This window comes from Hibiscus syriacus, unplaced genomic scaffold, assembly GCF_006381635.1.
Source record: "Hibiscus syriacus cultivar Baekdansim isolate YM2019G1 unplaced genomic scaffold, ASM638163v2 tig00113725_pilon, whole genome shotgun sequence".
Classification (NCBI taxonomy): Eukaryota; Viridiplantae; Streptophyta; class Magnoliopsida; order Malvales; family Malvaceae; genus Hibiscus; species Hibiscus syriacus.
Window position 1 is genome coordinate 19,542,874 of NW_024063471.1, and position 23,588 is coordinate 19,566,461.

The following is a 23,588-nucleotide window of genomic DNA, read 5'->3' on the forward strand; positions in this document are numbered from 1 at the left end:
AGAATTGAAGTACGAACCAAGCGACTTCAATTATAAATGAATTATTATTATTTCTTGAAACATCGAATTCGAACACTATGAAAATAAGAGGTGTTAGCATTGGTATTACTAACAAAGAACTATTAGAATCGGAAGATGATGTAATCAATAAATATTTATTATTATTTTATCTTTTAAAAAAACATTTAACATGAAAAATGGCTAAAATTATTTAAATTGCCACGTGGATTAGTGTTATTTTATAATGGTCAAAAGGGAAAGGTTCTTCAATGTGTCGACTTTCCGTAGGCTGAGTACCGTCAGGCGCCACGCGGCAAAAGTGATTCGCTTTGCCAGATTTATTAGCACTCAGATCAAAACCGTTGAAAACCTGGTCAATTATTATTTAACTCCAATGCAATCTAGATCAACGTCTAAATATAGCTCAGTTGCTTCTTTTTAACATACTGCCAAAGCACTGAATAATATTTTATGTTCTTGGAGAACGTGTATAAAATGCTAAATCCAAGAGAACTTTATCATGCTTCCAACAAGGTTGCCGGACAAAATGGCTGTGGCCGCCGCTGTTTGGTTGCTCGTTTTAACGCTGTTTTCTAATTCAAAAGCTGATCAAGCTTTCGATGTTCGTCAGCACCTCTCCAGTGTAACAAGGTCTCCATCTCTTTCGCTCTCCTTTATATCGTTATTTTAACTATTTTTTTATATCTTGAATCTGATTTATCTTGTTATTTTAACTATTTATTTATATTCTTTGAGCAGATATGCTGCAGTGAAAGATATTGTAGACAATTCCTTTCATCCTTCTCATATTCCTGATGGGTGTACTCCTATCCACTTAAATCTCGTGGTAATTTTTTTTTTGCTTTCATGAAATTTGAATTCTTAACCATCTTTCATTGCTAGAAATATTGTTGAAATGAAAGGAAAATAATTTCCTTATTAGACTAGGTGATTTGAGACTACATTTTTACAGGGAAACTTTGTATGAGGCCAAATTTTGCAATGCAGTTATGCTATTTTCTCTCCTTAGAATGAAAATTTGTAAATTCGGTGTTCGAGTCTTTGTGAAATTAGGAAGGCTTTTAAAAATTTGTACCGGGCTAGTATAATATGAACAGAAATTGATTAATGATGCATGGAAAAAAGTTGCATTAGGTGTTGTGCAATGTTTTTGATCGGTGGCTTTACTGGATATCCTTAAGATTTTTATACTATTTGAAAGGTGTATTCATGAAGTTAGTATGCTATATTTTCTTTCCTAATCATAGTTATTGCATTGTTGGATAGTCATGAAAATCCCATAATTATTGCATTGTTTTTCTAGGGTATTTTTTTTTCTTTTAGCTTTTTTTATTGATATTTTCAAGTGCGTATCTGTTACTTTGTTGAATGCCTACAAGATTAGAACTAAAAGTCTAAAAGGGAGACTAATGGAAATTCATTTTTTTAGGCAAGACATGGAACTCGTGCTCCCACTAAGAAGCGGATGAGAGAGTTGGAGAAGTTGGCTTCTCATATAAAGGAACTTCTAAAAGATGCTAAAGAAAAGAATTTGAGCCTACAGAAAGTTCCTGCTTGGTTACAGAAATGGGAATCTCCTTGGAGAGGAAAACTGAGGGGTGGAGAATTGGATAGAAAAGGAGAAGAGGAATTATATCAGCTTGGAATCAGGGTTAGGGAAAGATTTCCTGATTTATTTAATGAAGAATTCCACCCTGATGTGTATCCAATAAAGGCTACTCAAGTGAGCTATGTGTTTGAAATTTAATCTTTTTCTACTGTATAAATGCTTTATTCATAGATAAGCCTTCAACTTAGCCCACATGTCTTTTTCTTCAGTTGATAATTTATATGGATGATGCTTTTTTTAGCCGATTGATATGGATGATACTTGACTTCCTGACTGAGCACTCAACATTCCTTTTTCTTATCTCAATAGTTTGATTTCATGACCCTGGCCAGCTTTGCATATTTGCTTTTTATTGTATTGATACTCATGTGCTTTTCTTTCATATTTTGTGGGAAAGGTTCCTCGGGCTTCTGCCAGTGCTGTTGCATTTGGCATGGGACTATTTAGTGGCAACGGAAGTCTAGGACCAGGCCGTCATCAAGCCTTTTCTGTTACAAGTGAAAGTCGTGCAAGTGACATAACCCTGAGGTTTTTTGATTGTTGTCAAACCTACAAGGTATGATTGATGTTTCTCCTTCATTATTCATGCACCAACACAATGATATGTATAAGCTCATGCATTTCTAGTTTCTTTTCTTTGTAATGATATTCACTTCTGCTACTTCACCTAAGAAAGTCGTCCAAGATTTTTAAGCTTGTCATATATTCATTCTATTTTATACATAATTTATTCCTTTATCTCTTATATTAACCTCACCTGCAAGTTTGGATTAAATGGTTCTTTTGCGCTTTAATCTAATAAAGCTTTCGACAATGCTCTAATGGGTATATGGATGCAGGACTTTAGGAAAGAACATGAGCCTGCTGTTGATAAACTGAAAGAACCCATCATTGCTGAAATTACCTCTGCATTAGCAAAGCGATACGAGTTCAATTTCACAAGACAGGATATATCTTCTCTCTGGTTTCTTTGTAAACAGGTAGTAATATGCTTTTCATGCAAATCTTATGGTGCTTGCCCATACAAAAAAAAATGAGAAACTCCTAATACTTGATCTGTTAAATTTTATATTTATATTCTTGGTGATGTTGGATTTCTGATATGGCAGGAAACATCCTTGTTGGATATTACTGATCAAGCTTGTAGTCTTTTCAGTCCAACCGAGGTATTTTTCACTCTTCTTTACCCTTTTATGGAAACAAAATCGCTAATAATCATTTTGTTGCAGGTAGGATATGTTCATTCCTCGTTTCTTTTCATAATTACCCTTGGTATTTAGACCACTAAGCCACTAACTACTTGTCTGGGATGTTTTTTTCCTTCAAAAAAAACCTTAATAAGATGAGATAAGTATGCTGCTTAAAGCTGTAGACATTTTTATGAATATTTAATCTAATATGCATCAGTTTGCAGACCTCTACAAGTATAAATACAAAGTAGAAAATACCTTATTACTTTAGGTTGTTGTCTTTGGTCCTTATGAAATGTACATACCTATAAGTTGGGAAAATTAAAACAAGATACCTGATCTGAGTGATATACTTCCCATTTTTTCCTTTGATCTCTCATGCTTGTTCAGCTGTTGTTGTTTAATTAAATTATGTTGCATGCTTTATGATTTTTCACCTGCAAAAGCTATTATTTAGGTGGCTCTGCTGGAGTGGACGGATGATTTAGAGGTGTTCATATTAAAGGGCTACGGTAAATCCTTAAATTATCGAATGGGAGTACCTCTGCTTAAAGATGTCATTGAATCCATGGACCAAGCAATTGTGGCTAGAGAGGGTAATGTTACTTTTTCGTTCTGATTGTCTAAACTTTTTATATCTATAAGTGAGGAATCTATATAAATGAGTATCCTTGAATTGTCTTGAGCCCTCTTTCTATATCCTGCAGTGATTATCGCTTGTTATTTGGAATTATTGGCCAAGGTTGGCAAGGGCCAAACTGCATTTGCAAATATTACATTCTTTACAAGTTATTATTATAAAGTGGAGAAAATAATCAGAGAACATTCTCATTGTTGCAATTGTTTGTCATCATTCATTAATTATGTGTTATATGTCCACTCATCATATTTGATATCTTCAGAGCTTGCTGAACCTAAAATAATTACATACAAATTTCTTCCGATTATTGACTGCCAAAGAACAAGGTAAAAGGTTGTTTGGTAATTGGTTGTTCTCAACTTTGACACCTCCTTTTTTTTCCTTATCCATAGTTAATCAAGCACCTGGCAATTACGAGAAGGCAAGATTGCGGTTTGCACATGCAGAAACAGTGGTTCCCTTTTCATGTTTACTTGGGCTTTTCCTAGAAGGATCTGGTAAGTGCTTTTAGTCTTTAATTGTTGCATCCATGAAGGGCCATGTTGGTTTGCGTATAGGCTTGATTATGTGAAGCTATGTAGGCTTGTTATATTTTGTTGTTTATTTAATCATTGCAGATTTCCAACGAATACAGAAGGAGGAGCCTTTGGATTTCCCTCCTAAACCTCCCCAGAAAAGAAATTGGAGAGTCAGCAATGTGGCTCCTTTTGCTGGGAATAATATGCTGGTCTTATACAGTTGCCCGGTGAATTCTGCAGTCAAATACTTTGTCCGAGTTCTGCACAATGAGAATCCCATCCCAATGCCTGTAAGTATATATTTAATTTCGTAGTTTCTTATCAGTAGTTAACCAGTTATACCAGTAAAAGGGAAAACATGTTCTTTTTATGTTTTTCTATTTAGGACAATGTCAAACTTTAGTGTCATCGTCATTCAGCAAGACTGATGATTATGTAAAAATCTTACTGAATACAGTGTCCACCTGCCTCCAATTTTCATAATTTAAGATTCACCATTTTTTTCCTTGGTTCTTAGTGCAAACTGGTAGTCATGCACTCCACAATTCTATAAAATTTAGGGTCCATTTATTTGTACTTATGTCAATATATTCAAGTCAGTTCAATCCTTACACTACCTTTTTAATGAATAGGGTTGTGACGGTACTGATTTCTGTCCGTTTGAAACTTTCAAGGTATGATCATTGTCCCACTTCTATGTTTATGAAAATGACTAACTTCGCTCCTAATTGTTAGAACTTACATGACATTTTCAGGAGAGAGTTGCGCAACCACACTTGAAGCACGATTACAATACCCTTTGCCAAGTGAATCTTGATCAGCCGAAGCAGAAGCCCGAACCCAGTAAGTTATCGAAACTGTTCCGGTGGCTCTTTTGGCTCGGGAATGATGATGCACTATCCCATAGAGTTGAATTGTAGTTGTTTTTCCAGGAAAAAAATGGACTATAATTTTCTTACCTATTCCCCTTGTCGCCACTCCTTGGTGTGATTTTCATCTACGGACTAGGGGAGTTCTATTCCATTGCTGACATAAAACAAAATTTGCTACAACAAGATTTCTTGAAGGATTCGTATCATAGAAATTAAGAAGTTCAACATCATTTTATCATTTTTACTTCTACTTGATTTTCAGAAAAATAAAATAAAATGGAAACCCATGGATGTAGAGTCGGATATCTGTGAGTACTTTCGAGGAGACTTCAAGGCTTCATGTATTGATCTGGTGGAGGAATCATCTTTCTCTCTTCAAATCCTGGAATGAATTTGATGTTATTTGTAACTGTAGTGAATTTTACAAGTTTTAGTATACTGGTTTAGAAGAAATAGAAATAGCCACTCAACTGCCTCTGGCTTCAATCTCACGCCATTCTTGTACCATTGCGCAACAGCAGCATATGAGATGGGTTATAAAGTCATCGCATAATCCTCCCTGAAAAAGGAAATTGAAATTAGGATTACTATTGCCTAGTTGTTTTCTTTTTTTATTTTTATTATTGGTATCTAATCTATTGTTCGACTATTCTGAATCGGATTTCGTAGAGAATTATTATGGAGGCATTTCTCTCAACTCAATTTACTTCGTTTGTAAATGTCAAAGCTCAAATGCTAACTTTAAGAGATTTAGTATCTCATATCACTAAATCAACTAATTGTTGGTACTATCATCTAATTAATGATTCGACTATAAATCCAAAATTCAAGTACCTCGATGTTAAAATGTCGTCTCAATTTGCTCCTCACATAACACGAGTAACAACAACCACCACAGATCAAGGAGTAGGCCATTAAATTACTGATAGCCTGCTTCCGAGCTGTATGACAAATTGGGATCAGACTTGGAATTTATGCTACAATTTGAACAAGTTAATCGGGCGAAACCTACATATATTTCCTTTGGAAACTACATTAATTATGCTCGAAAACACTCCACAGGGATACATGCATGTCTTCAAGCCTGTAACAACAATGAAACCAAGTATTGAGAATTACCAATGGGAAACAATGGGGTCATATCAAATACCCGAAGCTTCCATTTGCAACTCACTTAGGCAGGGTTCACTGCAACAATCGAAAAGATCAACCTGCCATTGGGATTCACATTGGTTCGCGTAGCTACATTTTGCATTGCTTTCGTTCCTGTCCCATATATCCCCTCAGAAAAAATAAATAAAGCAAATTCACTTGATTTAATTTTTTTTTTCATTCGAGGAAAAAAGCTGCTTACCTTGAATGAACCATAGTTGTTTCATTGACACGCTTATGAACATTGTTTCCCCGAAGCACAGTGACAACGTTTTCTGTGACATCAATTAGATGTTCAATTACTCGGCATTGCTTAGAATCTTTAACACTTCTTGATTTTTGCAGCTCAGCATGGAGTTTCACTTTTTCTTCTTGCAATGCTTCCTTGAAACCCAGTTGAGGGTACTACGAGACAAACATTTCTCCAATATATTTGCATCTCTTTCTTCTCTCTCACCTTAATATAACACTTTGAGCTTCAACATCCTCTTCATCAAGAGTGTACTCCCTTTCATCTTGATCAATTGCCTGTAACCCTTCCTCCAAGTTCTGGATTAATCATTTTAACACACAAAACTTGTTTAATCAAACTTAAAGTTCTATTTGCACCGACAAATAGTTGATGGAGTCGAGGCTTTTTCTTACAGAATCTCGACTGTTCACACTTTCATATCATGTAGGGGACCCATTTTTTGACAATTGGGAACTTGCATATTGGAATGCCTATGGAATTTTTCACCCCACAAATGAACTGTGTTTCCCATACTTTTCAAAAAAGGAAAAAACTAATCTTGAATATATGGAGTAAGTGTTTCTTACTTGCATTCGGTATTGATGGACGAGTGAAATCAAAGGCAGGAGCATAAGGTGTCGATCGATCTCAGCTTGGACTTGGCGAAACTGATGAACGATGGTCCATCCCATGGCAAGCATGTAAAGGAAGCTTTTGTGTCTACAACTCTCCACCAGCTGTAGAGCTTGGTTGAGGGACTGGTCAAGGCCATCCAAGGGTTCTTTTATGGCGGGCAAAGTGACCATGTCGGAGGAACGCAACTTCTCCAAAAGCTTAGCTATTAAGTTGACGTGGTGAGCCAGGTGGTGGCAGTTGTTTCGGTGCGTTGAGGCGTTTTTAGCTGATGAAATGATGAGGGTTGTTAGCCCTAAAGAATTTAGTCCCGGGGACATCCAACACTAGTTGGATGGATCCTTGGTTTCAGAAAGCAAATAAATTAGAGCAAGAGAGAGAGAGACGGAAAGTTTATGTTTTTACGTGCTTGATTGATTGTAGATATGAGTGATGTTATGAGTCCAATGGAAAATATGTATTTCTACTTTCCTTTTTTAAGTATGAATGATTTTTATTGTAATTTAGAAAACATTATTAATTAATTGTGTGGATCAGCCGGTAAAGTGCAAAGCTCTTAGGTTTTTTTATCCTAATAATCAAGGCGACGGATTATTTAGCGCAATAAGTCACTCGAAATTTTATTTTAGAATCTACGACAAATGTTACAGGGTTTATAGAACTCATCATATTGGCATGACGAGTTCTATGAGATATATTTTTTTAATGGGCCATGTCACGTGGGTCTCACAACCTGAATTTATTTAATATTTCCTAATGACGAGTCACAATAAAAAATAAATTTTTTGAAAATTTTAAAAACATTGTAAAAAATATTACTTTATTGCTGAAGGAACTCGTCACTTCCAACAGGTATAATTTTGAATTTGTTGACTGTTGGATTGACCGTTGTTGAACGATTAAATTTAACAAAAAAATCAATGGAACTCTTCACGTCGGTGTGACAAGTTCCAACGACTATTTTCAATTTGAAAAAACTAGTCGTTTATAGCCGTTGGGTAGAGTAATATAAATAGAGGTTTGGGTTGGATTGATTTTTCACTTGGAATCAAACATTCTATTGAGAGTAAAAACTTTTGTGTTGAAGATTTTGTGTTGAAAGGTCTCAAGAGAAGAAATGTTATTTCTTGATGATGTTCATATTTCGTCGACTGAGTTGACTACGGTAAATTTAATTTGTTTTATTTCATTTTAGTTTTGACAAAATTATAGTATTAATAATAATTATTTATGTAATTGTATTAAATAATTTATTTTCAAATTGTAGCGAGAAGAACGAGCCATTCGTCATCGAGGAATGATGAATGAAGAGCCACATGAGCGGATGGTGATATATCTTTCACAATTCGGATTATATGAAACGACGTTTCTTCACGGATTTAAGGTGATGTCGGCACTAATATCGGCGTTGATTAAGCGTTGGAGGCCCGAAATGCATACGTTTCATTTTTCTTGTGGTGAAGTGACGATAACATTGGAAGATGTCGCGTATCAACTTGGCGTTCTGATTAATGGTATGACATTGGTGCATTGCAACACTTATTCGCTAAATGTTGTTATTTCAAATTTATTGGGAAAGGAGGCTCCAGCCGATGTCATTGATGGGTTGTGGATATGGATGACGTGGTTGGAAAGAGAATTTAGAGTAGATGAACAATCAACAGTGAAAGAGGTGATATATGCAACTCGAGCATATCTTATGACGTTGATTGGAGGATTTGATATATGTATATCGGGCAATTTGGTGTATACCCAATATCTTCTGGTAATTGAGGATTTTGATGTATGTCACCAATATAGTTGGGGTTCTGCAATTTTTACTTTTTTTGTATTGTGAACTCTGCAAGGAGACCATAGTGGTTAGAGGAAAAAAGTTGATGTAGTAGGTTGTTTACTTTGCTCCAATCTTGGGCGTGATATCGTCTCCCGTTTATGACGCCTATTACATCCGCTCCTATAGAGTTTCCTCTCGCCGCAAGGTAAATTCCTATATTTAAAGTTTTTACATTTTATAATATTTATTTAAATATTTTGAAAATGACAATAAATAATGTAATTTTTTATGGCGACACCGAATAACCGATACAAAGTTGTCATGTGCAACCAAAGTAGATATTCGGATGAGGATTGATATCGCTGGTAGACACGAGGTAAATTTTAATATTTTTTTACATTAACTTTGAAATTGTAATAATAATTGTTTAATTATACTAATATAATACTTTTGACAGTTTAATTGGATGCCTTATTATGAGTCGAATATCCAACGGTGTCTACCGTTATTGTTCTTTGAAGGAGCGGAGACATGGTGTGTCGTAACACCATTGCTTCATTTCGCAATTGTTGAGATCCATGCCGCCGATAGAGTTTTGAGACAATTTGGGTTTCACCAACCGATAGAAATGTCCATATTTAACATGGACGATTTGCATAAAATAAATGCGCGTGGGAAACATAACGAAGATTGTCCGAGGAATCATGCTATATTCATACAACAATGGTAAAATACACATTTACGATTACCTAATCATTCTGAGGTACAACCCGAAGATTTTGATTTTAGTTGTATTCGTGGTTTTGACGTACATCTCCACCATATTATTATTTGATGATTAATGAAGTCCAACCATAACAACAACATCGTCGTCGTCATCAAGCTGGACTGTTCTATATGTCATTGGATTTGAGGAGATCAGGTGCCGGTAACTTAAACATGAAACATAAGCCCAAATTTTTCACTCAATTTTTTGCTTCATTTGGTGATGAGATTCATATACAGGGAACATCATATTGATGTACATGTGTGACTTAAACACAACACCAACATCAGTTTGTAAAATTTTGCCATTATAATGGACAACTGTGAAGAATTTGTTGTTTATAGTTTGAAATGTATTTGGTTAGAAGAAAGGAATTTGTTATGTAACAGATTAGGAACACCACCAACCCGTATCTGACCCGAATACGGATCCGAGGTGTCACATTGACTTTTCAAAACCTTTACTTTTAAAATATAGTTGAATTTAAACATATATTTGAAATAAAATGATGGAACATTTGATCAAAAGTAATTAAACATAATTTAACTTATATTGAACTTAAAACTCAATAATTTACGTAAATATAGTATTGTATGTTTACAAAAAGGATCAGAGCATATATGAGTCAAACTGTTAATTACATGCCAACAACATTCGATATAATACGGTTTAATTCTTTTCTGATATGATCTTCTGAAAGGAGATGCTGACATGACTAGCTTAGCTTTTCTCTTCTTGCTTCTCTGAACCTACATGTGAAACACTCACATACTAATTCTTTGACTTAGTGAGGCATATAATGCATAAACGAAACATTAAAACATGAAATCACATAATTAACTTTTCTAAACATAATAAGTACAGAAACTATCATACACTTCACCCAACAAGAACATATAATATTATACACTATTCATTAATGTTATTTCTTTTAATATCCCATGGTACCTTCTTGAGAAATAAAATCCTAAAACACTTAGACATATTCTAAACATATCATAAATCGCATAAAGAAATCATGGAACATCTCATATAACAAAAATATATATATATATATATATATATATATATCGTCAACATCATTATCATTCACTGTTCATTTATATCATTTCTTTTAATAACCCATGTATATCATTGAGAACTTAAGGTATGTGAGTGCACTAAAGTTGAGCACAAATGTTGTCACCACAACTTGTATAAATTGCACCGAAGTGCCGCGTAGAATATGCACCGAAGTGCCACATAGAAATGTCCCGAATGATTATATAGTATTGTCCCGAAGGACTACATAGTATTGTCCCAAATAACCCCGTAGAAATGTCCCGAAGGACCACGTAGAACCCTCGACTCTTGGCATGCCAATTATACCCGTAGCTCTCATATCACATATTTATGGGATTTACCATTTACACATTTCATATTTTCATGTAATCACATAGTTCAATATCACATAGACATATAATCACATAGGTCCTTATCACGTAGCTTATATCACATTTTCATATAATCGCTTAGGTCAATAACACATAGCTTATATCATATTTTCATGTAATCACATAGGTCAATCTCACATATCTTATATCTTGTTCACATATATTCACATAGATCATGTAACACATAAGATAACATATAACAGATAGCTCATGTATAACAGTGCATGTAAAATATAGACATATGCATGTACTCATGTACACATAGAAACCTTATCAATATATACTTGTATTCATGAAATCATACAATCAAACATTAGAAATAGACTCATCGCAAGTCTTCTTTCCATATAATCATATTTATTGATAGCATGCACTCACCTTGGCCTCAGTAGTCAAAGAAAAATACTTATAACTCTTACACACTCTTATAAGTTCGAACCGTCCGGAACTTGCATTCGTTCAATATCTACACAATAATATGATTGGTATAAATACCGTAATTCGAATCACTATAATCAATCCTTCATAACATAAACTAAACGAAGCATTAAATTCCAAATTTTAATCTGAATAGTATTAGTACCCTTACTCCAGTGTCGATACTTCCCTATAGTGGTATCAATACTATACTTCAGTATCGATAACCTTTTTACATTCTGGAATTCTTCTTTAAAAATGGTATCGATACTTAAACATTGGAATTGATACCCCTAGTATCGATGCTACTACTTCGGTATCGATACTCTTTAAAGAATTCATCCACTTTTACCTTATGGTATCAATACTGCTCATCCAGTATCGTTACCCAAACCAATATATCACCTATTTTTGCCTTGAAGTATCGATATTGTTCATCCAGTACCGATACCTCTTGCCCAGAACTTACTCGTTTTAGCTCGAATTTTGACCAAAACTCCTTTAAACCTTTCATTTTGACTTCCTCTCAAGCCTTCAAACTTAACTACACTTATAACAACTAACTTATATTACTCTAACTCACTTAATCATCCAAATTCCCATAATATCACTTGAAACTAAGAATCTTGCCAAATATTCAACATGCTCTAAATCAATTTCTAACACTTTAGATTTCTTATTTCAGCTTATGACAATTCAAATTTCACTTCAAAATTCATTTATTAACTATTTCTTATCAAATCACTTAAAAACCTTTTTTATTCAATCTCCCGTAACTTGCAAATCTTTTAGTTTCTACTTCTCTTTAAGTTTCCACAAGCTTTCCTAACATCCCAAGAATCAAAACCACTCAAAACTTACAAGAATTAACCAACTAAAATCATTCTTACCTTAGCTATGGAGCTCACAGTGGAAGAAGGAAGAAAGGATGAAGAAAGATTCTAGAGTTCTCTGATTTTTCTTTCTTTCTCCCCTACTCCACGTGGATATATATAACACCAACAATAAGTTTTTATTTCATTTTCTTGACTAGTGAGCAATATACCATTCCAGCTTTCCTTCCTTGCTATTCAATCCTACCCAAAGATATTCTAATTAAGTCCCTGAACTTTTCAGTTTTTCAAAATTAGACACGAACTTTTAAAATCTTATAATTTAGTCACTAGCCTGGTTTTTGGAATGTTACAAGATTGAAGATGAAAGGAATGTGTTGTGTGTGTAAGAGATGAAAGGATTGTGTTATGTATGTTAAATTTTTAGTCGTTGGAACTCGTCACACCGACGTGACGAATTCCATTAATTTTTTTTTTAAAAAAAATTTCATTCAACTATGGTCAATCCAACAGTCAACAAATTCAAAATCATACTTGTTGGAACTCGTCACATCGGTGTGACGAGTTCCTTCAGCAATAAGATAATATGTTTTTTACAATTCTTTTAAAAATTTCAAAAAAAAAATTATTGGGACTCGTCATGCCCGCGTGACGAGTTATTAAATAAATTCGGGCTGTGGGACTCACGTGCCACGACCCATTAAAAAGATATATTACATGGAACTCGTCACGCCGACATGACGAGTTTCATAGACACTGTAGCATTTACCGTATATCCCAAAATAAATTTCCTGTTTCTTTATTGGACTAAATAATCCACCCGCATGGATTGTTTGCCCAATTCCGGCAAGCTCTTAACCTTTTGGTCGTGGCTTTGAGCCCCACAGTAGGAATCATATAGTTTTTAAAGCTCCTTTGTTAAATTTTCATTATATTGTATAACGTCAGTTATTTCGGTTAAAGAAAAGAAGCAAAGAGAGGGAGTGGTGGGTGCAGTATGAAGAAAAAATCATAACAGCTTTGACAAATATATATAAACAGAAACTCCACTTTTGATTCTCAATTCTGAATCCAAATCAAAACATCATCTCTTCCCGTTTTAATAAATATAACCTTTTTCTTTCAGTCCTCATGGGTGAACGAAACTATCCATTCCTTCTCCTCCTCACCTCCCTCCTCCTGGCCTTGCCTTTCTTCTTTTTCACCTTCTCTTCTTCCTTGTACCCTTTCCTCTTCGCTTTCACTTCCCTCCCCATATCCTCCGATTTCCACGTATCCCTTTCTCCTCCCTTTTCCACCCCACCAATATCGCAGGAGGAGGAGGAGGAGTCTCCACCTCATGACATTGACTTGAACGCCACTTCAAACATCAGATGGAAGAATTGCAGATTAGGATCGGTGTAGGTTGATTATATACCCTGTTTGGATAATTCCCAAGCCATAAAACGATTGAAATCAAAGAAACACATGGAACACAGGGATAGGCACTGTCCTCGTCGCTCTCCTAGGTGTTTGGTGTCTTTGCCCCCCCCCCCCCATTATAAGGTTCCCATTCAATGACCTAAGAACAGGGACGTAGTGAGCTTGTTTGATACTGCTACTTTTTGTTTTTGGTAAGATATTTGGCTTTAACCAAATCTTGTTGGATTTTCAATTCCAATATCAAAGTTTTGTGATTATATTTTTCGTCAAGAAATGTGTTTTTCTTTCTTGATTGAATCCAGACAAAAACAAGTATTGTTTTCTTGGGTAAAATAGATATGGTTTAGGGATGGCTGATTTATTAACATGAGTTTTGGAGAGATCAATAACTTGTAAAATTATCAAATGCAAAGAATTTAAATCAGATGATTTGCATTAGAAAGAGGGTATAATGCTGTTTTAAAATTTGCTAAATATGACTCATTATTACACCTCTACAGATTTGGTATAGCAACGTCCCTCATCCGAAGCTAGTGGAATACAAGAAGGATCAGAATTGGGTGCATAAATCCGGTGATTATTTTGTTTTCCCTGGTGGTGGTACTCAATTTAAGGATGGGGTTAATTTCTATATTGATTTTATACAAAAGGTATCCACTATAATCTTCCAATTTAGGCAAACTAGCACTTGATTTTATTCAAAAGGTATCCGCTATAATCTTCCAATCTTTACTGATTGATTCGTTTTCTGTTTGTTACTCCAGACTTTACCGGCTATTACATGGGGATAACACATTAGGGTTGTTTTAGATGTTGGCTCTGGTGTTGCTAGCTTTGGTGGTTATTTGCTGGACAAAGATGTAATTACCATGTCATTTGCCCCAAAGGATGAACATGAAGCTCAGATGCACTTTGCTTTAGAAAGAGGAATTCCTGCTACACTTTCTGTAATCGGCACACGAAAGCTGACATTCCTGGTCGATGCATATGATTTGATACACTGTGCACGAAATGCAGAGTTCATTGGGAAGCCGATAGTACGGTGTCTTTCCACTCCTTCCACTCATTCCATCAGACCATGTTGATATATTTTGTTTCAGATACAATGGAATTGTTGAGACTTTGCTGCTGATTTTCGAATGCAAAATGCAGGTAGGAGGCCATTACTGGAGCTGAACAGGGTTCTTAGGCCAGGAGGATTCATTATATGGTCTGCTACACCGGTTTATCAAAACGATCAGAAGGATCGTAAAGTTTGGAAGTGTGAGGCTTTGAGTACTTGTTCTATCCTGCCATGATTGGTCACCTCTCTTATTAGTTTTTTCAGCATTTTGTTTGTAGAATCCGAATGCGCTATGTTGGTCTGGTACTGTATATATAACAGCAGTGGAGGCTTTGACAAAATCCATATGCTGGAAGGTTGTGGCTATGGAGAAAAGAGTTGGTTCGACTCGAGTTGGGCTTGTAATATATCAGAAGCCTTCCTCACGTTCCTGTTATGACCTCCACCCCAACATAGCAAGACGTCCACCCTTGTGTGATCAGAAAAATAAGGGGAAGGTCCAATGGTAATCTTTTACAATGCGTTATCTACTTGTATCAAAAGGCCTCTATTTGTTTTGAAATTGATCCTCATGATTTGTAATTCACTGTGACAGGAATGAGCACCTTAGTTATTGTATTTCCAGACTTCCAGTTGATAGCAAGGGTAACTTGATCAGCTGGCCTGCACCATGGCCCCGGAGGCTTACCAGTAAACCTCAAAGCCTTTCATCGGAACAAGATGCAGAGGATATATTCAATGAGGACACCAAGCATTGGGCATCACTTGTATCGGATGTCTATTTTGACGCTCTGGCTATAAAATGGGCTAGTGTAAGAAATGTGATGGACATGAATGCTGGTTATGGAGGGTATTAAATATAACAATTTAAACAATCTGCATTGTGTTTTTACAGATTTGCAGTGGCACTCAATGAGTTTCCTCTCTGGGTGATGAATGTTGTACCCATTGATGCACAAGAAACCTTGCCTGTTATTTTCGAAAGGGGGCTTGATCGGAATCTATCACGACTGGTGAATCTTTTAATACCTACCCTCGAACATATGATCTTCTGCATTCCAGTTTTCTCTTCAAAAACCGTACACTGAGGTATGTATGCAAGTAATGTTTTAAATTTTCCTTGTGATTTATTTCGCTCATTTTACTTCAACTAGCCAATAAAATGATTAGCAGATCACATTGCAAAAAAGCATGTTACTTCATATTACCTTACTGAACTTAGGTAGGAGTGTCGAATATGGATATATATTTGATACAATTATGATTAGATTCAGTAAGTTTTTTCATGTAGTTAAAGGATCTTTAAATGTCAAATTTTTATATTTATATGTTTTACATGAGTTTGAAACACAAGAATATTTTTTTTAAAAAAAGACATAATATTCGAACAATTTTGAAGTTTTTAAGATATAAGAGTGGATGCCGACTTAACTTTGCATCTCCTCCAGATGCGAGATTGTAGAAATAGCAGTGGAAATGGACCGGATGCTGAGACCAGATGGATATATGTTGCTTCAAGACAGCATGGAAACAATAAAGAAGGTGAATCCGGTACTGAGATCACTGCACTGGTCAACAAGGCTTTACCAAGGCCAATTTCTTGTGGGGAAGAATGGTTCATGGCGTTCCACTGAATGACCAAATGCAATGTAAATAGAAAAAAGCAGAGTTTTGCACATGACATGATACGAGAGAATTGAGTTTGCTAGGCCATAAAGACCAACAGAGGCCTTTTGGACATTTTGTTCACAATCTTCATAGGAATAAAATCTACATTTTGTTAGAATTACAGCCCTAAATTTAGAATTAAGAAGAAAAATAAATATAAAGATAGATTGAGAAAGGGATTAATTTGGAAGGCATTTAGTGGGGAAAATCCCGCGGAAGCTTGAGTCCAAACAAAAACACATTTCGTCCCGACAAAGATCACATGCAAGGTTTAACCACGCCACAGTTGCTGTCAACTTGTATATCTTCACCTCCAAATTACTTAGGTGGCGTTTGATTTACTGGAATATTTTTTGAAAGAATTAAAATCTGTGAAGGAATTGAAATCTGAATCTGAAACCTGTTTGGTTGGCAAGAAATTAAATTAGAATCTAATTCGATATTCTATTTGGTTCGCTGACATGTCAGATATGACAGAATTGTTCTTTTTATTTTTTTGCTTAATTTTAGTTTGTTTTATAACTTACATGTATTAATATATTATAAAAATTTAAAAAATATTAAATTTTCATTTTATTGATTAATTATTCATTTTAATAAATTATAAAAATCATACTAATAAACATCATAAGTTAATATTCATTTTGGTCCACCCGACCCGACCCAAGAACGAGGGAACCTCCACCCGAGACCCGACCCGACCCGACTAAAATAAAGTTTCACCCGAATCGAATATATGAATTAGAAAACCGACCCGAAATAATAAAAAAAATTATTTTTATTCAATAAAAACAGTGACTGAATTGAAAAAAATTATATATAAAAGGTATTATTGTAAATATTCCTAAATATATAAGGTAAAATTATATATTTTTTTCGGGTCGGATATTTTTCATCCTAAACCCGAACCCGACCCGAATATCACACTTAAAAAAACTCGACCCAAATATTAAACTTAAAAAAGCCCGACCCGAACCCGTTTTTTTAAAAAAAATCCGACCCAATCCCAAAATTTTAAAAAAACCCGATCCGACCCGAATATCACGCTTAAAAAAACCCGACCCAACCCGAATATCAAACTTAAAAAAACCAACCCGAATTTTTTTTAAAAAAAATATGACCCGATCCCGAATTTTTTTTAAAAAAATTCGACTTGAATATCAAAAGATTATGAGGATAGTATGATCAAATTTCATATTTCCTCCTCCAAAATATTTTAATTTCATCATGTTATAGATGAAATTTACTTTCTTTCTCTTGATGTAATGTAATTGAATTTCAATTTAACTTTAAAATCTTGAACCAAACATAAAAAACTGATAAAATTAGATTACAATTCCTCCTAATTCCAGCTAACCACACGCCACTTACAGCTTCATCTGATGCAAAGGAGAATTTAGTTGAAGTATCAGAGGGCGAAGTACGGATAAACTTCATTCTCAACAACAAATGCCGATGTAACCTGGTTTTAAGTCCCCTTTCCTCTTCCTTCCCCGTTGCTTTCAAGGTCCAAACCTCTTCCCCCCCATAAATTCCTGGTTAACCCACCCAGCGGAGTGGTTCCCCCTTCATCCCACCTCACCCTCCGGATCATCCTCAAGCCCCAAGACCACATCCCCCCACCTTCCTCCGTTCTCCTTCCGATCGTTTCCTCCTCAGGACAGCCCTTTCCTCCTCGACCCTGCTCAACCCCACTCCGTCAACTCTTGGCTTTCCACTCGTACCACTCAGATATCAAGTCAAGGTCGCCTTTGTTGGCCCCTTTCTTCTCCAACACACTGTTACCTGTGGGGATTTCGAGGCCGGCAAGAACATTATCAAGTGCCACAAGTCGGCTTTGTATGATCTGTCAACGAAAGAAGCTGAGTCCCTCCTCTGAGTCGCGACTCAGTTGGATATTAATTCCGAGGACATGGTGAATTTGTTGCTGGAAGCCGTTTTAAGGGTAGGCCGACAAGAACATCCCAATGTGGGCCTGTATCAAGCGGATCCACGGTGGCAATCGAAGGGATGGAACGAGGTACACGTTGCAGTCGCATTTGATCGGACGGCAGATCTTGAGGTGTTGTTGAGGAAGGGGAAACGTGAGACGTTGGATTGGAGAGACAAAGAAGGCCGAACACCGTTTCTTTTGGCGGCGACCAAGGGAAATATCGAGTGTGCTAAGATATTGCTTGAATCGGGTGCTGATAAGAATGCAAGGAGCAATGATGGAAGGACTGCACTCTATCGAGCTGTAGCTAATGGCAACTGTAGAATGCTGGAAATGTTGATCGAGATGGATGCCAACCCCACAATTTCGGATGATCGCGGCTGTTCACCTCTTGACATTGCTCGTGATAAGGACCACGTAAGTAGTTTTGCTTTAAGATTTTTCGCATTCTGTTTACCTTTTGAGTAAAGTATATAGAATCTTGATTCGTTGAATCGATGAATATTAATTTTTTTATTATAAGATATTATTTTGTTAGGTTATTATCAGAATTTATAAAATGATTATTTAATTATTTATATATTTATTTTTTATTAAAATTTAATAGTTATTTATATTAATAATTGATTGATTGATTAAGATATGATAAAATATTATTTTAGAATCATTTAAGATGTATTTTTGATTGATTTATGGCGGCAAGAATCGGAGACAAGAGACGGCTGCAATCCCTTTTGGACTGCGGCTCTTCATATGGTCTGACACCGCTGCATGTGGAGGCCATAAAAGGCCACAGGGATGTGGTTTTGGCGCTTGTAGAAATGGGATTAGATTTTGAAAGGCGGAACAATGAGGGCCACACCGCCTTGCATTTGGCCGTGGAAGGTGGCGATTTGGAGGTTGTTGAAGCATTGATTTGCAAAGGAGCCGATGCGAATGCGATGACGAAAACAGGGGTCACTCCTCTGTACATGGCTAAAATTATGGGTTATGATCAGATCTCTCAACTTCTCCGACACACTGGAATTTGCTCCTCTTACACAGAATACTTGAGATTTCAAAAACAACACACAAAGGTGGTAACGTAACTGAATTCAGTTTTAATATTTGCTAGACATACAATTGAGTTTTCCAACATCAATTTAATCAATTCATTTATAGTGGATGCATAATTAATTTACAACACAAACTCAAATAATATTTTTTTGTTGTAATATAAATTAGGGTAAATTACACAAATGATCACTAATGTTTGAATATGTTTTGTTTTCACCACTGAAGTTTTAAAAGTAACAAATTGATTACTAACGTTATTGATTCGTAACAAATCAATCATTCACTGTTAATAATTGTTAACAACAATGATAGAATGCTGACGTGATATGTTAACCCGATATACTTGATATTGTTTTGCCACGCTAGCCTTGTCATTTGACTTCGTTATACTTGACCGCGGCTTAAAGTAAAGAGTGAAGGACTACCAATCTTATTGGAAGAACAAAATTAGCAAAGTCAAAAGAATCAAACCCAAATTGTCGAAACGAAGAAAAAAAAAAAGTTAGCTACCAATGCAGTTTTTTTATTTGGTACTAAATGAAATCTCTCAAGTAAGTAGCAATTAATGTTAGAACCAAAATCATAATAAATATGAAAAACAACTAAGATCTAATCATGTCAAATCATCAAGAATAGAACACTAAATGTGAAAGCGTACCTGGATTAATTGATTGGTCGAAATCCTTGAATATTTCTTCGATTGAAATCTTCTAAGAGAATAGAATTATCTTGAGTATAAACTCTCTGATGGAGATAAGAGTAAATATGAGATTGTCTATTTCTTGGGGACCATAACCCCTTTACATAGTTGATTTAATAATAAGTTATTGTCTGTACTTATAACTCTGACCCTCATCAAATTAGAAATACAACTTTAATAGTAACAATTTTATTTTCATGACACTTTTAATACCTTATGATTTTATAACATAATTTAATTTATGTTGTATTTTATGATAACATTATACATTATAAATATGTGCCCATAATTATGAATTTTAATCAATCAATCTCCCACTTGGTAACATATGTTTCCTGATAAATATATAACATTATGAGCTCAAAATTATTATCATGTAATAGGTATTCTATAACAATTTGTCCATCAACTATATCCATATAGGATCAAAGCGACCTTTGACATATCTATCATGACTAGATCCATTAATGATCACATATACAAACATAGTCAAATGACATAGATCAATCATGGAGTCTAGCATGGAAATTACATGCATTGTGAACCGCACATGTCTATTTCCAACTAATCATTTTTAAACATTAGTGAGATCAAATTTTACCAAAACCAGAGTAAAGATAAACCAAAACAAACTTTATTTATGTAGAAAATAACTTTAACATAAATATCCTTAAACTGAAGTAACTGAAGTTGTGTTTATAATAAACGAAAATTAAAATTACAAACTCTTACTAAAATCGATTGCCCTTAAATGATATTACACACACAAGAGTAGTGTGCACAAGAAAGACCTTGGTGACAGTTCCTTAGTAAGCGCACAATTATGAGTTTGTACCATTATGCTCTATAAACACATAACAACTCTGAATTTTCTTTAACAACCAAAAACATAATGTCTATGTGCTTAGACTTAAGGTGTTTCTTTTATATATGAAATAAATGACTGCAACTTAGTTGTCACAAAATGACTAATGTGGTATTTCTTATTAATCTATATTTAGCAGTTCATGTGACAAAATTTTGCATCTATATTCCAATAAATCGGAGTCCATAAACCTAATGATCTTTTACTTACTAGGCCTTCGATATGTGAGCATGTAACATTTTTACTTTTAAATGTATTGTATGAATCAATTTGGCTTCTATCCAACTATTCATACCTAAATTGCTTAAATATCTACTTAATATCCTAAAATCATACAATATGTCTGAATGCGTATAAACCTGAGTATATATTAAATTATTTATTTATTTTGAAACATAAGGAATCTTTTTGCATTTCTTTAGTTTCAATTATCCTTAGGGCATTGACCAAGACAAAACTTATTTCCTTTTTCAATAAGGGATATTATTTGGCTTACTCCCACTAAACTTATAGTATATAGAATTATCAACCAAATTTATTTTAAAACCAAATGAGATAATCACTTGATGAAATTTATTATACAATTAATGAGGTAATACTTAAACTCGTAAATGGATTTCCCTAATTTGCATATCATTAATTTTGTATCATCAGACACAATTTTCTACTTTTACCGTATAAAATATTTCATCAATGTTACCATTGAGAAACACAATTTTGAAATCCAACTTATGTAAATCAAAATCAAATATGAGCAATAGGTATCATAATTATCCTAAAAGATTCTTTTAATGAAACCAAAGAGAAAGTCTATACAAAATTAATGTCTCATTTCTATTATATCCTTTATATACAAGACATGACGTATACTTGTCAACATCACCATTTACATCCATATTGATTATAAATATACATTTATAACCAATCAACTTTGCACCTTCAGGTAATGTGATAAGTCTTTAAACTTTATTATCTTGTATAAAACTTATACTATTCTTACTTGAAATTAATCTACTTTTGAGAGTCATGACTTTATGACATGACGAAAGTTGAATGGATCACCTTTCATTATTCTAATGTCATCCTTATTTCTTGTAGAAACATAATAATCTAAAATAGCATTTCTCTCATCTCGTGAATCTTCCTAATGACACTTGTTCTTTGAGATTGTTGAGTTTGATCTTTCATAACAATTTCTTATCTTAATTGGAGAATTATTCAAAATAATCTTATTGAGATTCTAGACTCACTTATTGATTAACAACATTTATGAACACATAGATATCATCAAAAGTGATAATAGGAATTGAGTTATAATTCAATTCCTCCTGAAAATTAATTCTTTAAACCTTATTTATTACTCCAAACTCAACATCCTAAAAGATAGTATTATAAATCTCACCTTAAAAATATTTTTAATTATGAGATCATAAAACTTATAACCCATGGACTGCTCAAAATAACCAAAATAGTTGCTTACTTTTTTAGAATTTAATTTCTCCTTATATGTCCCAACTTAACTTAAAAGAGAACAACCCTTTATAACATAATATTGTCTCTTTTGAGTTAGACCCTTGACAACTAAATTCTGGTTTTATTTTTTCCCCTTATCTTTATATGCACTTTTCAAGTGAGTAATTTCAAACTTATTACGCTTCAACCTTTCTTCCTCTTGCACACAATGAAAAATGAGCTCATTTAGAGGTCAATTCTCCCTTTGAGTAGATTAAACTTTACTTAAAGCGATACTAAAATCACAAGAACAAGTAATTATTTAGAAAAACTCGATCTTAAGTGTCTTAAGTCTTGAAGTAATATGAAACATATCCATAATGTACTCTCTCACATTTCCTTGACCCTTAACTTTATATGCATCAAATAAGTCAAAAGTGATGTCATTTAAACCTTATTGTTTTTGAAAAAAATATTTCTCAATTTCGTCATGGAAACCATTAGCCTTAGTAATCTTTTCAGATTATGTGCCCCTAAAGGCTTCTAAAATTTGTGCTTCATGACCACTAGACTTATGCAATTTAAACAAATTTCACCTTTCAAAATCCCTTATACTAATTAAGAATGTTATCCCCCATGAGAGGTGGAAAATTTTCTTTCCTTAGCGTAAAGTCTATGTTCATACACCCAAAACCTGATGTAAGTGTATTTTTCCATTCCTTCATATTCACTTTCCTAAGTGCCTTTTTCTATAGAGAAGATATTGTGGTAGCAATAAATAAATAAATACCTTGAATATAGAACAAAATATAAATAAGACTGAAGCTCACATCTTAAGAAAACAAATAAATTCAAAATTATGGCTAATTCCCATCACAATATACCAAACACTACATCAATATCAAGTCTTTAGACAATAATATTAACAGTAAATGATACTCTTATTGTAGTAATCAAACATTGACAATAAGCTATGACGAACAAAAGACTAATCTTTGGACTAATATAATGCTCACATAAAATAATTACCTTATAATTGTCACATGTTATTACCACATGTTTTGCTTGAAATCCAACCAAATATTAACTTTCCTTTGGGCCAATTAATAAATACATGAATCACAAGAAACACATAATCATCTTGATATTTCAAATAAATCAATATACACAAAAGAGGTCACTTTGGTGGCATTTTGTTTCAACTAATCTATCAAAATATCGACATAGCCATAATATGAATCAATTTGTTTCAAAATATATATTCTATTAACCAAAAATGAAAACTGAAAAAACTGAATTAAATATATACATATATTGTATTAACAATAGAAATATTGTC

At 34.2% G+C, this 23,588-nt stretch overlaps 1 protein-coding gene and 3 pseudogenes across 2 annotated transcripts; 3 read left to right on the forward strand and 1 right to left on the reverse strand.

The window, feature by feature from the left end:
• The first annotated feature begins 538 nt into the window (after positions 1–538).
• On the forward strand, positions 539–5,415 carry LOC120187515 (multiple inositol polyphosphate phosphatase 1-like). 2 transcript variants are annotated; one of them, XM_039191224.1, is made up of 12 exons: positions 539–651; positions 760–847; positions 1,451–1,744; positions 2,028–2,186; positions 2,470–2,610; positions 2,740–2,796; positions 3,278–3,416; positions 3,853–3,957; positions 4,078–4,268; positions 4,611–4,652; positions 4,734–4,821; positions 5,113–5,415. In XM_039191224.1, the coding sequence occupies exons 1-12, from the start codon at positions 548–550 to the stop codon at positions 5,118–5,120; spliced, it is 1,416 nt and encodes a 471-aa protein (XP_039047155.1). In that variant the 5' UTR covers positions 539–547; the 3' UTR covers positions 5,121–5,415. The 2 variants fall into 2 exon arrangements, with proteins under 2 accessions (XP_039047155.1, XP_039047154.1); XM_039191223.1 differs by lacking the exon at positions 5,113–5,415 and having other exon boundaries at positions 4,734–5,104.
• On the reverse strand, positions 5,180–7,187 carry LOC120187517 (annotated as a pseudogene).
• A 6,034-nt stretch (positions 7,188–13,221) lies between these two features.
• On the forward strand, positions 13,222–16,224 carry LOC120187733 (annotated as a pseudogene).
• Positions 16,225–16,505: 281 nt separating this feature from the next.
• LOC120187734 lies at positions 16,506–19,282 on the forward strand (annotated as a pseudogene).
• The last annotated feature ends 4,306 nt before the right edge of the window (positions 19,283–23,588 follow it).

Bases quoted from the DNA above. Each gene is read 5' to 3' on its own strand.
- LOC120187515 (XM_039191223.1), top strand. From the start codon at position 548: ATGGCTGTGGCCGCCGCTGTTTGGTTGCTCGTTTTAACGCTGTTTTCT. The intron at 2,611-2,739 runs GTAGTAATATGC...CTGATATGGCAG, and splicing joins TCTGGTTTCTTTGTAAACAG to GAAACATCCTTGTTGGATAT. The intron at 3,417-3,852 runs GTAATGTTACTT...CCTTATCCATAG, and splicing joins AGCAATTGTGGCTAGAGAGG to TTAATCAAGCACCTGGCAAT.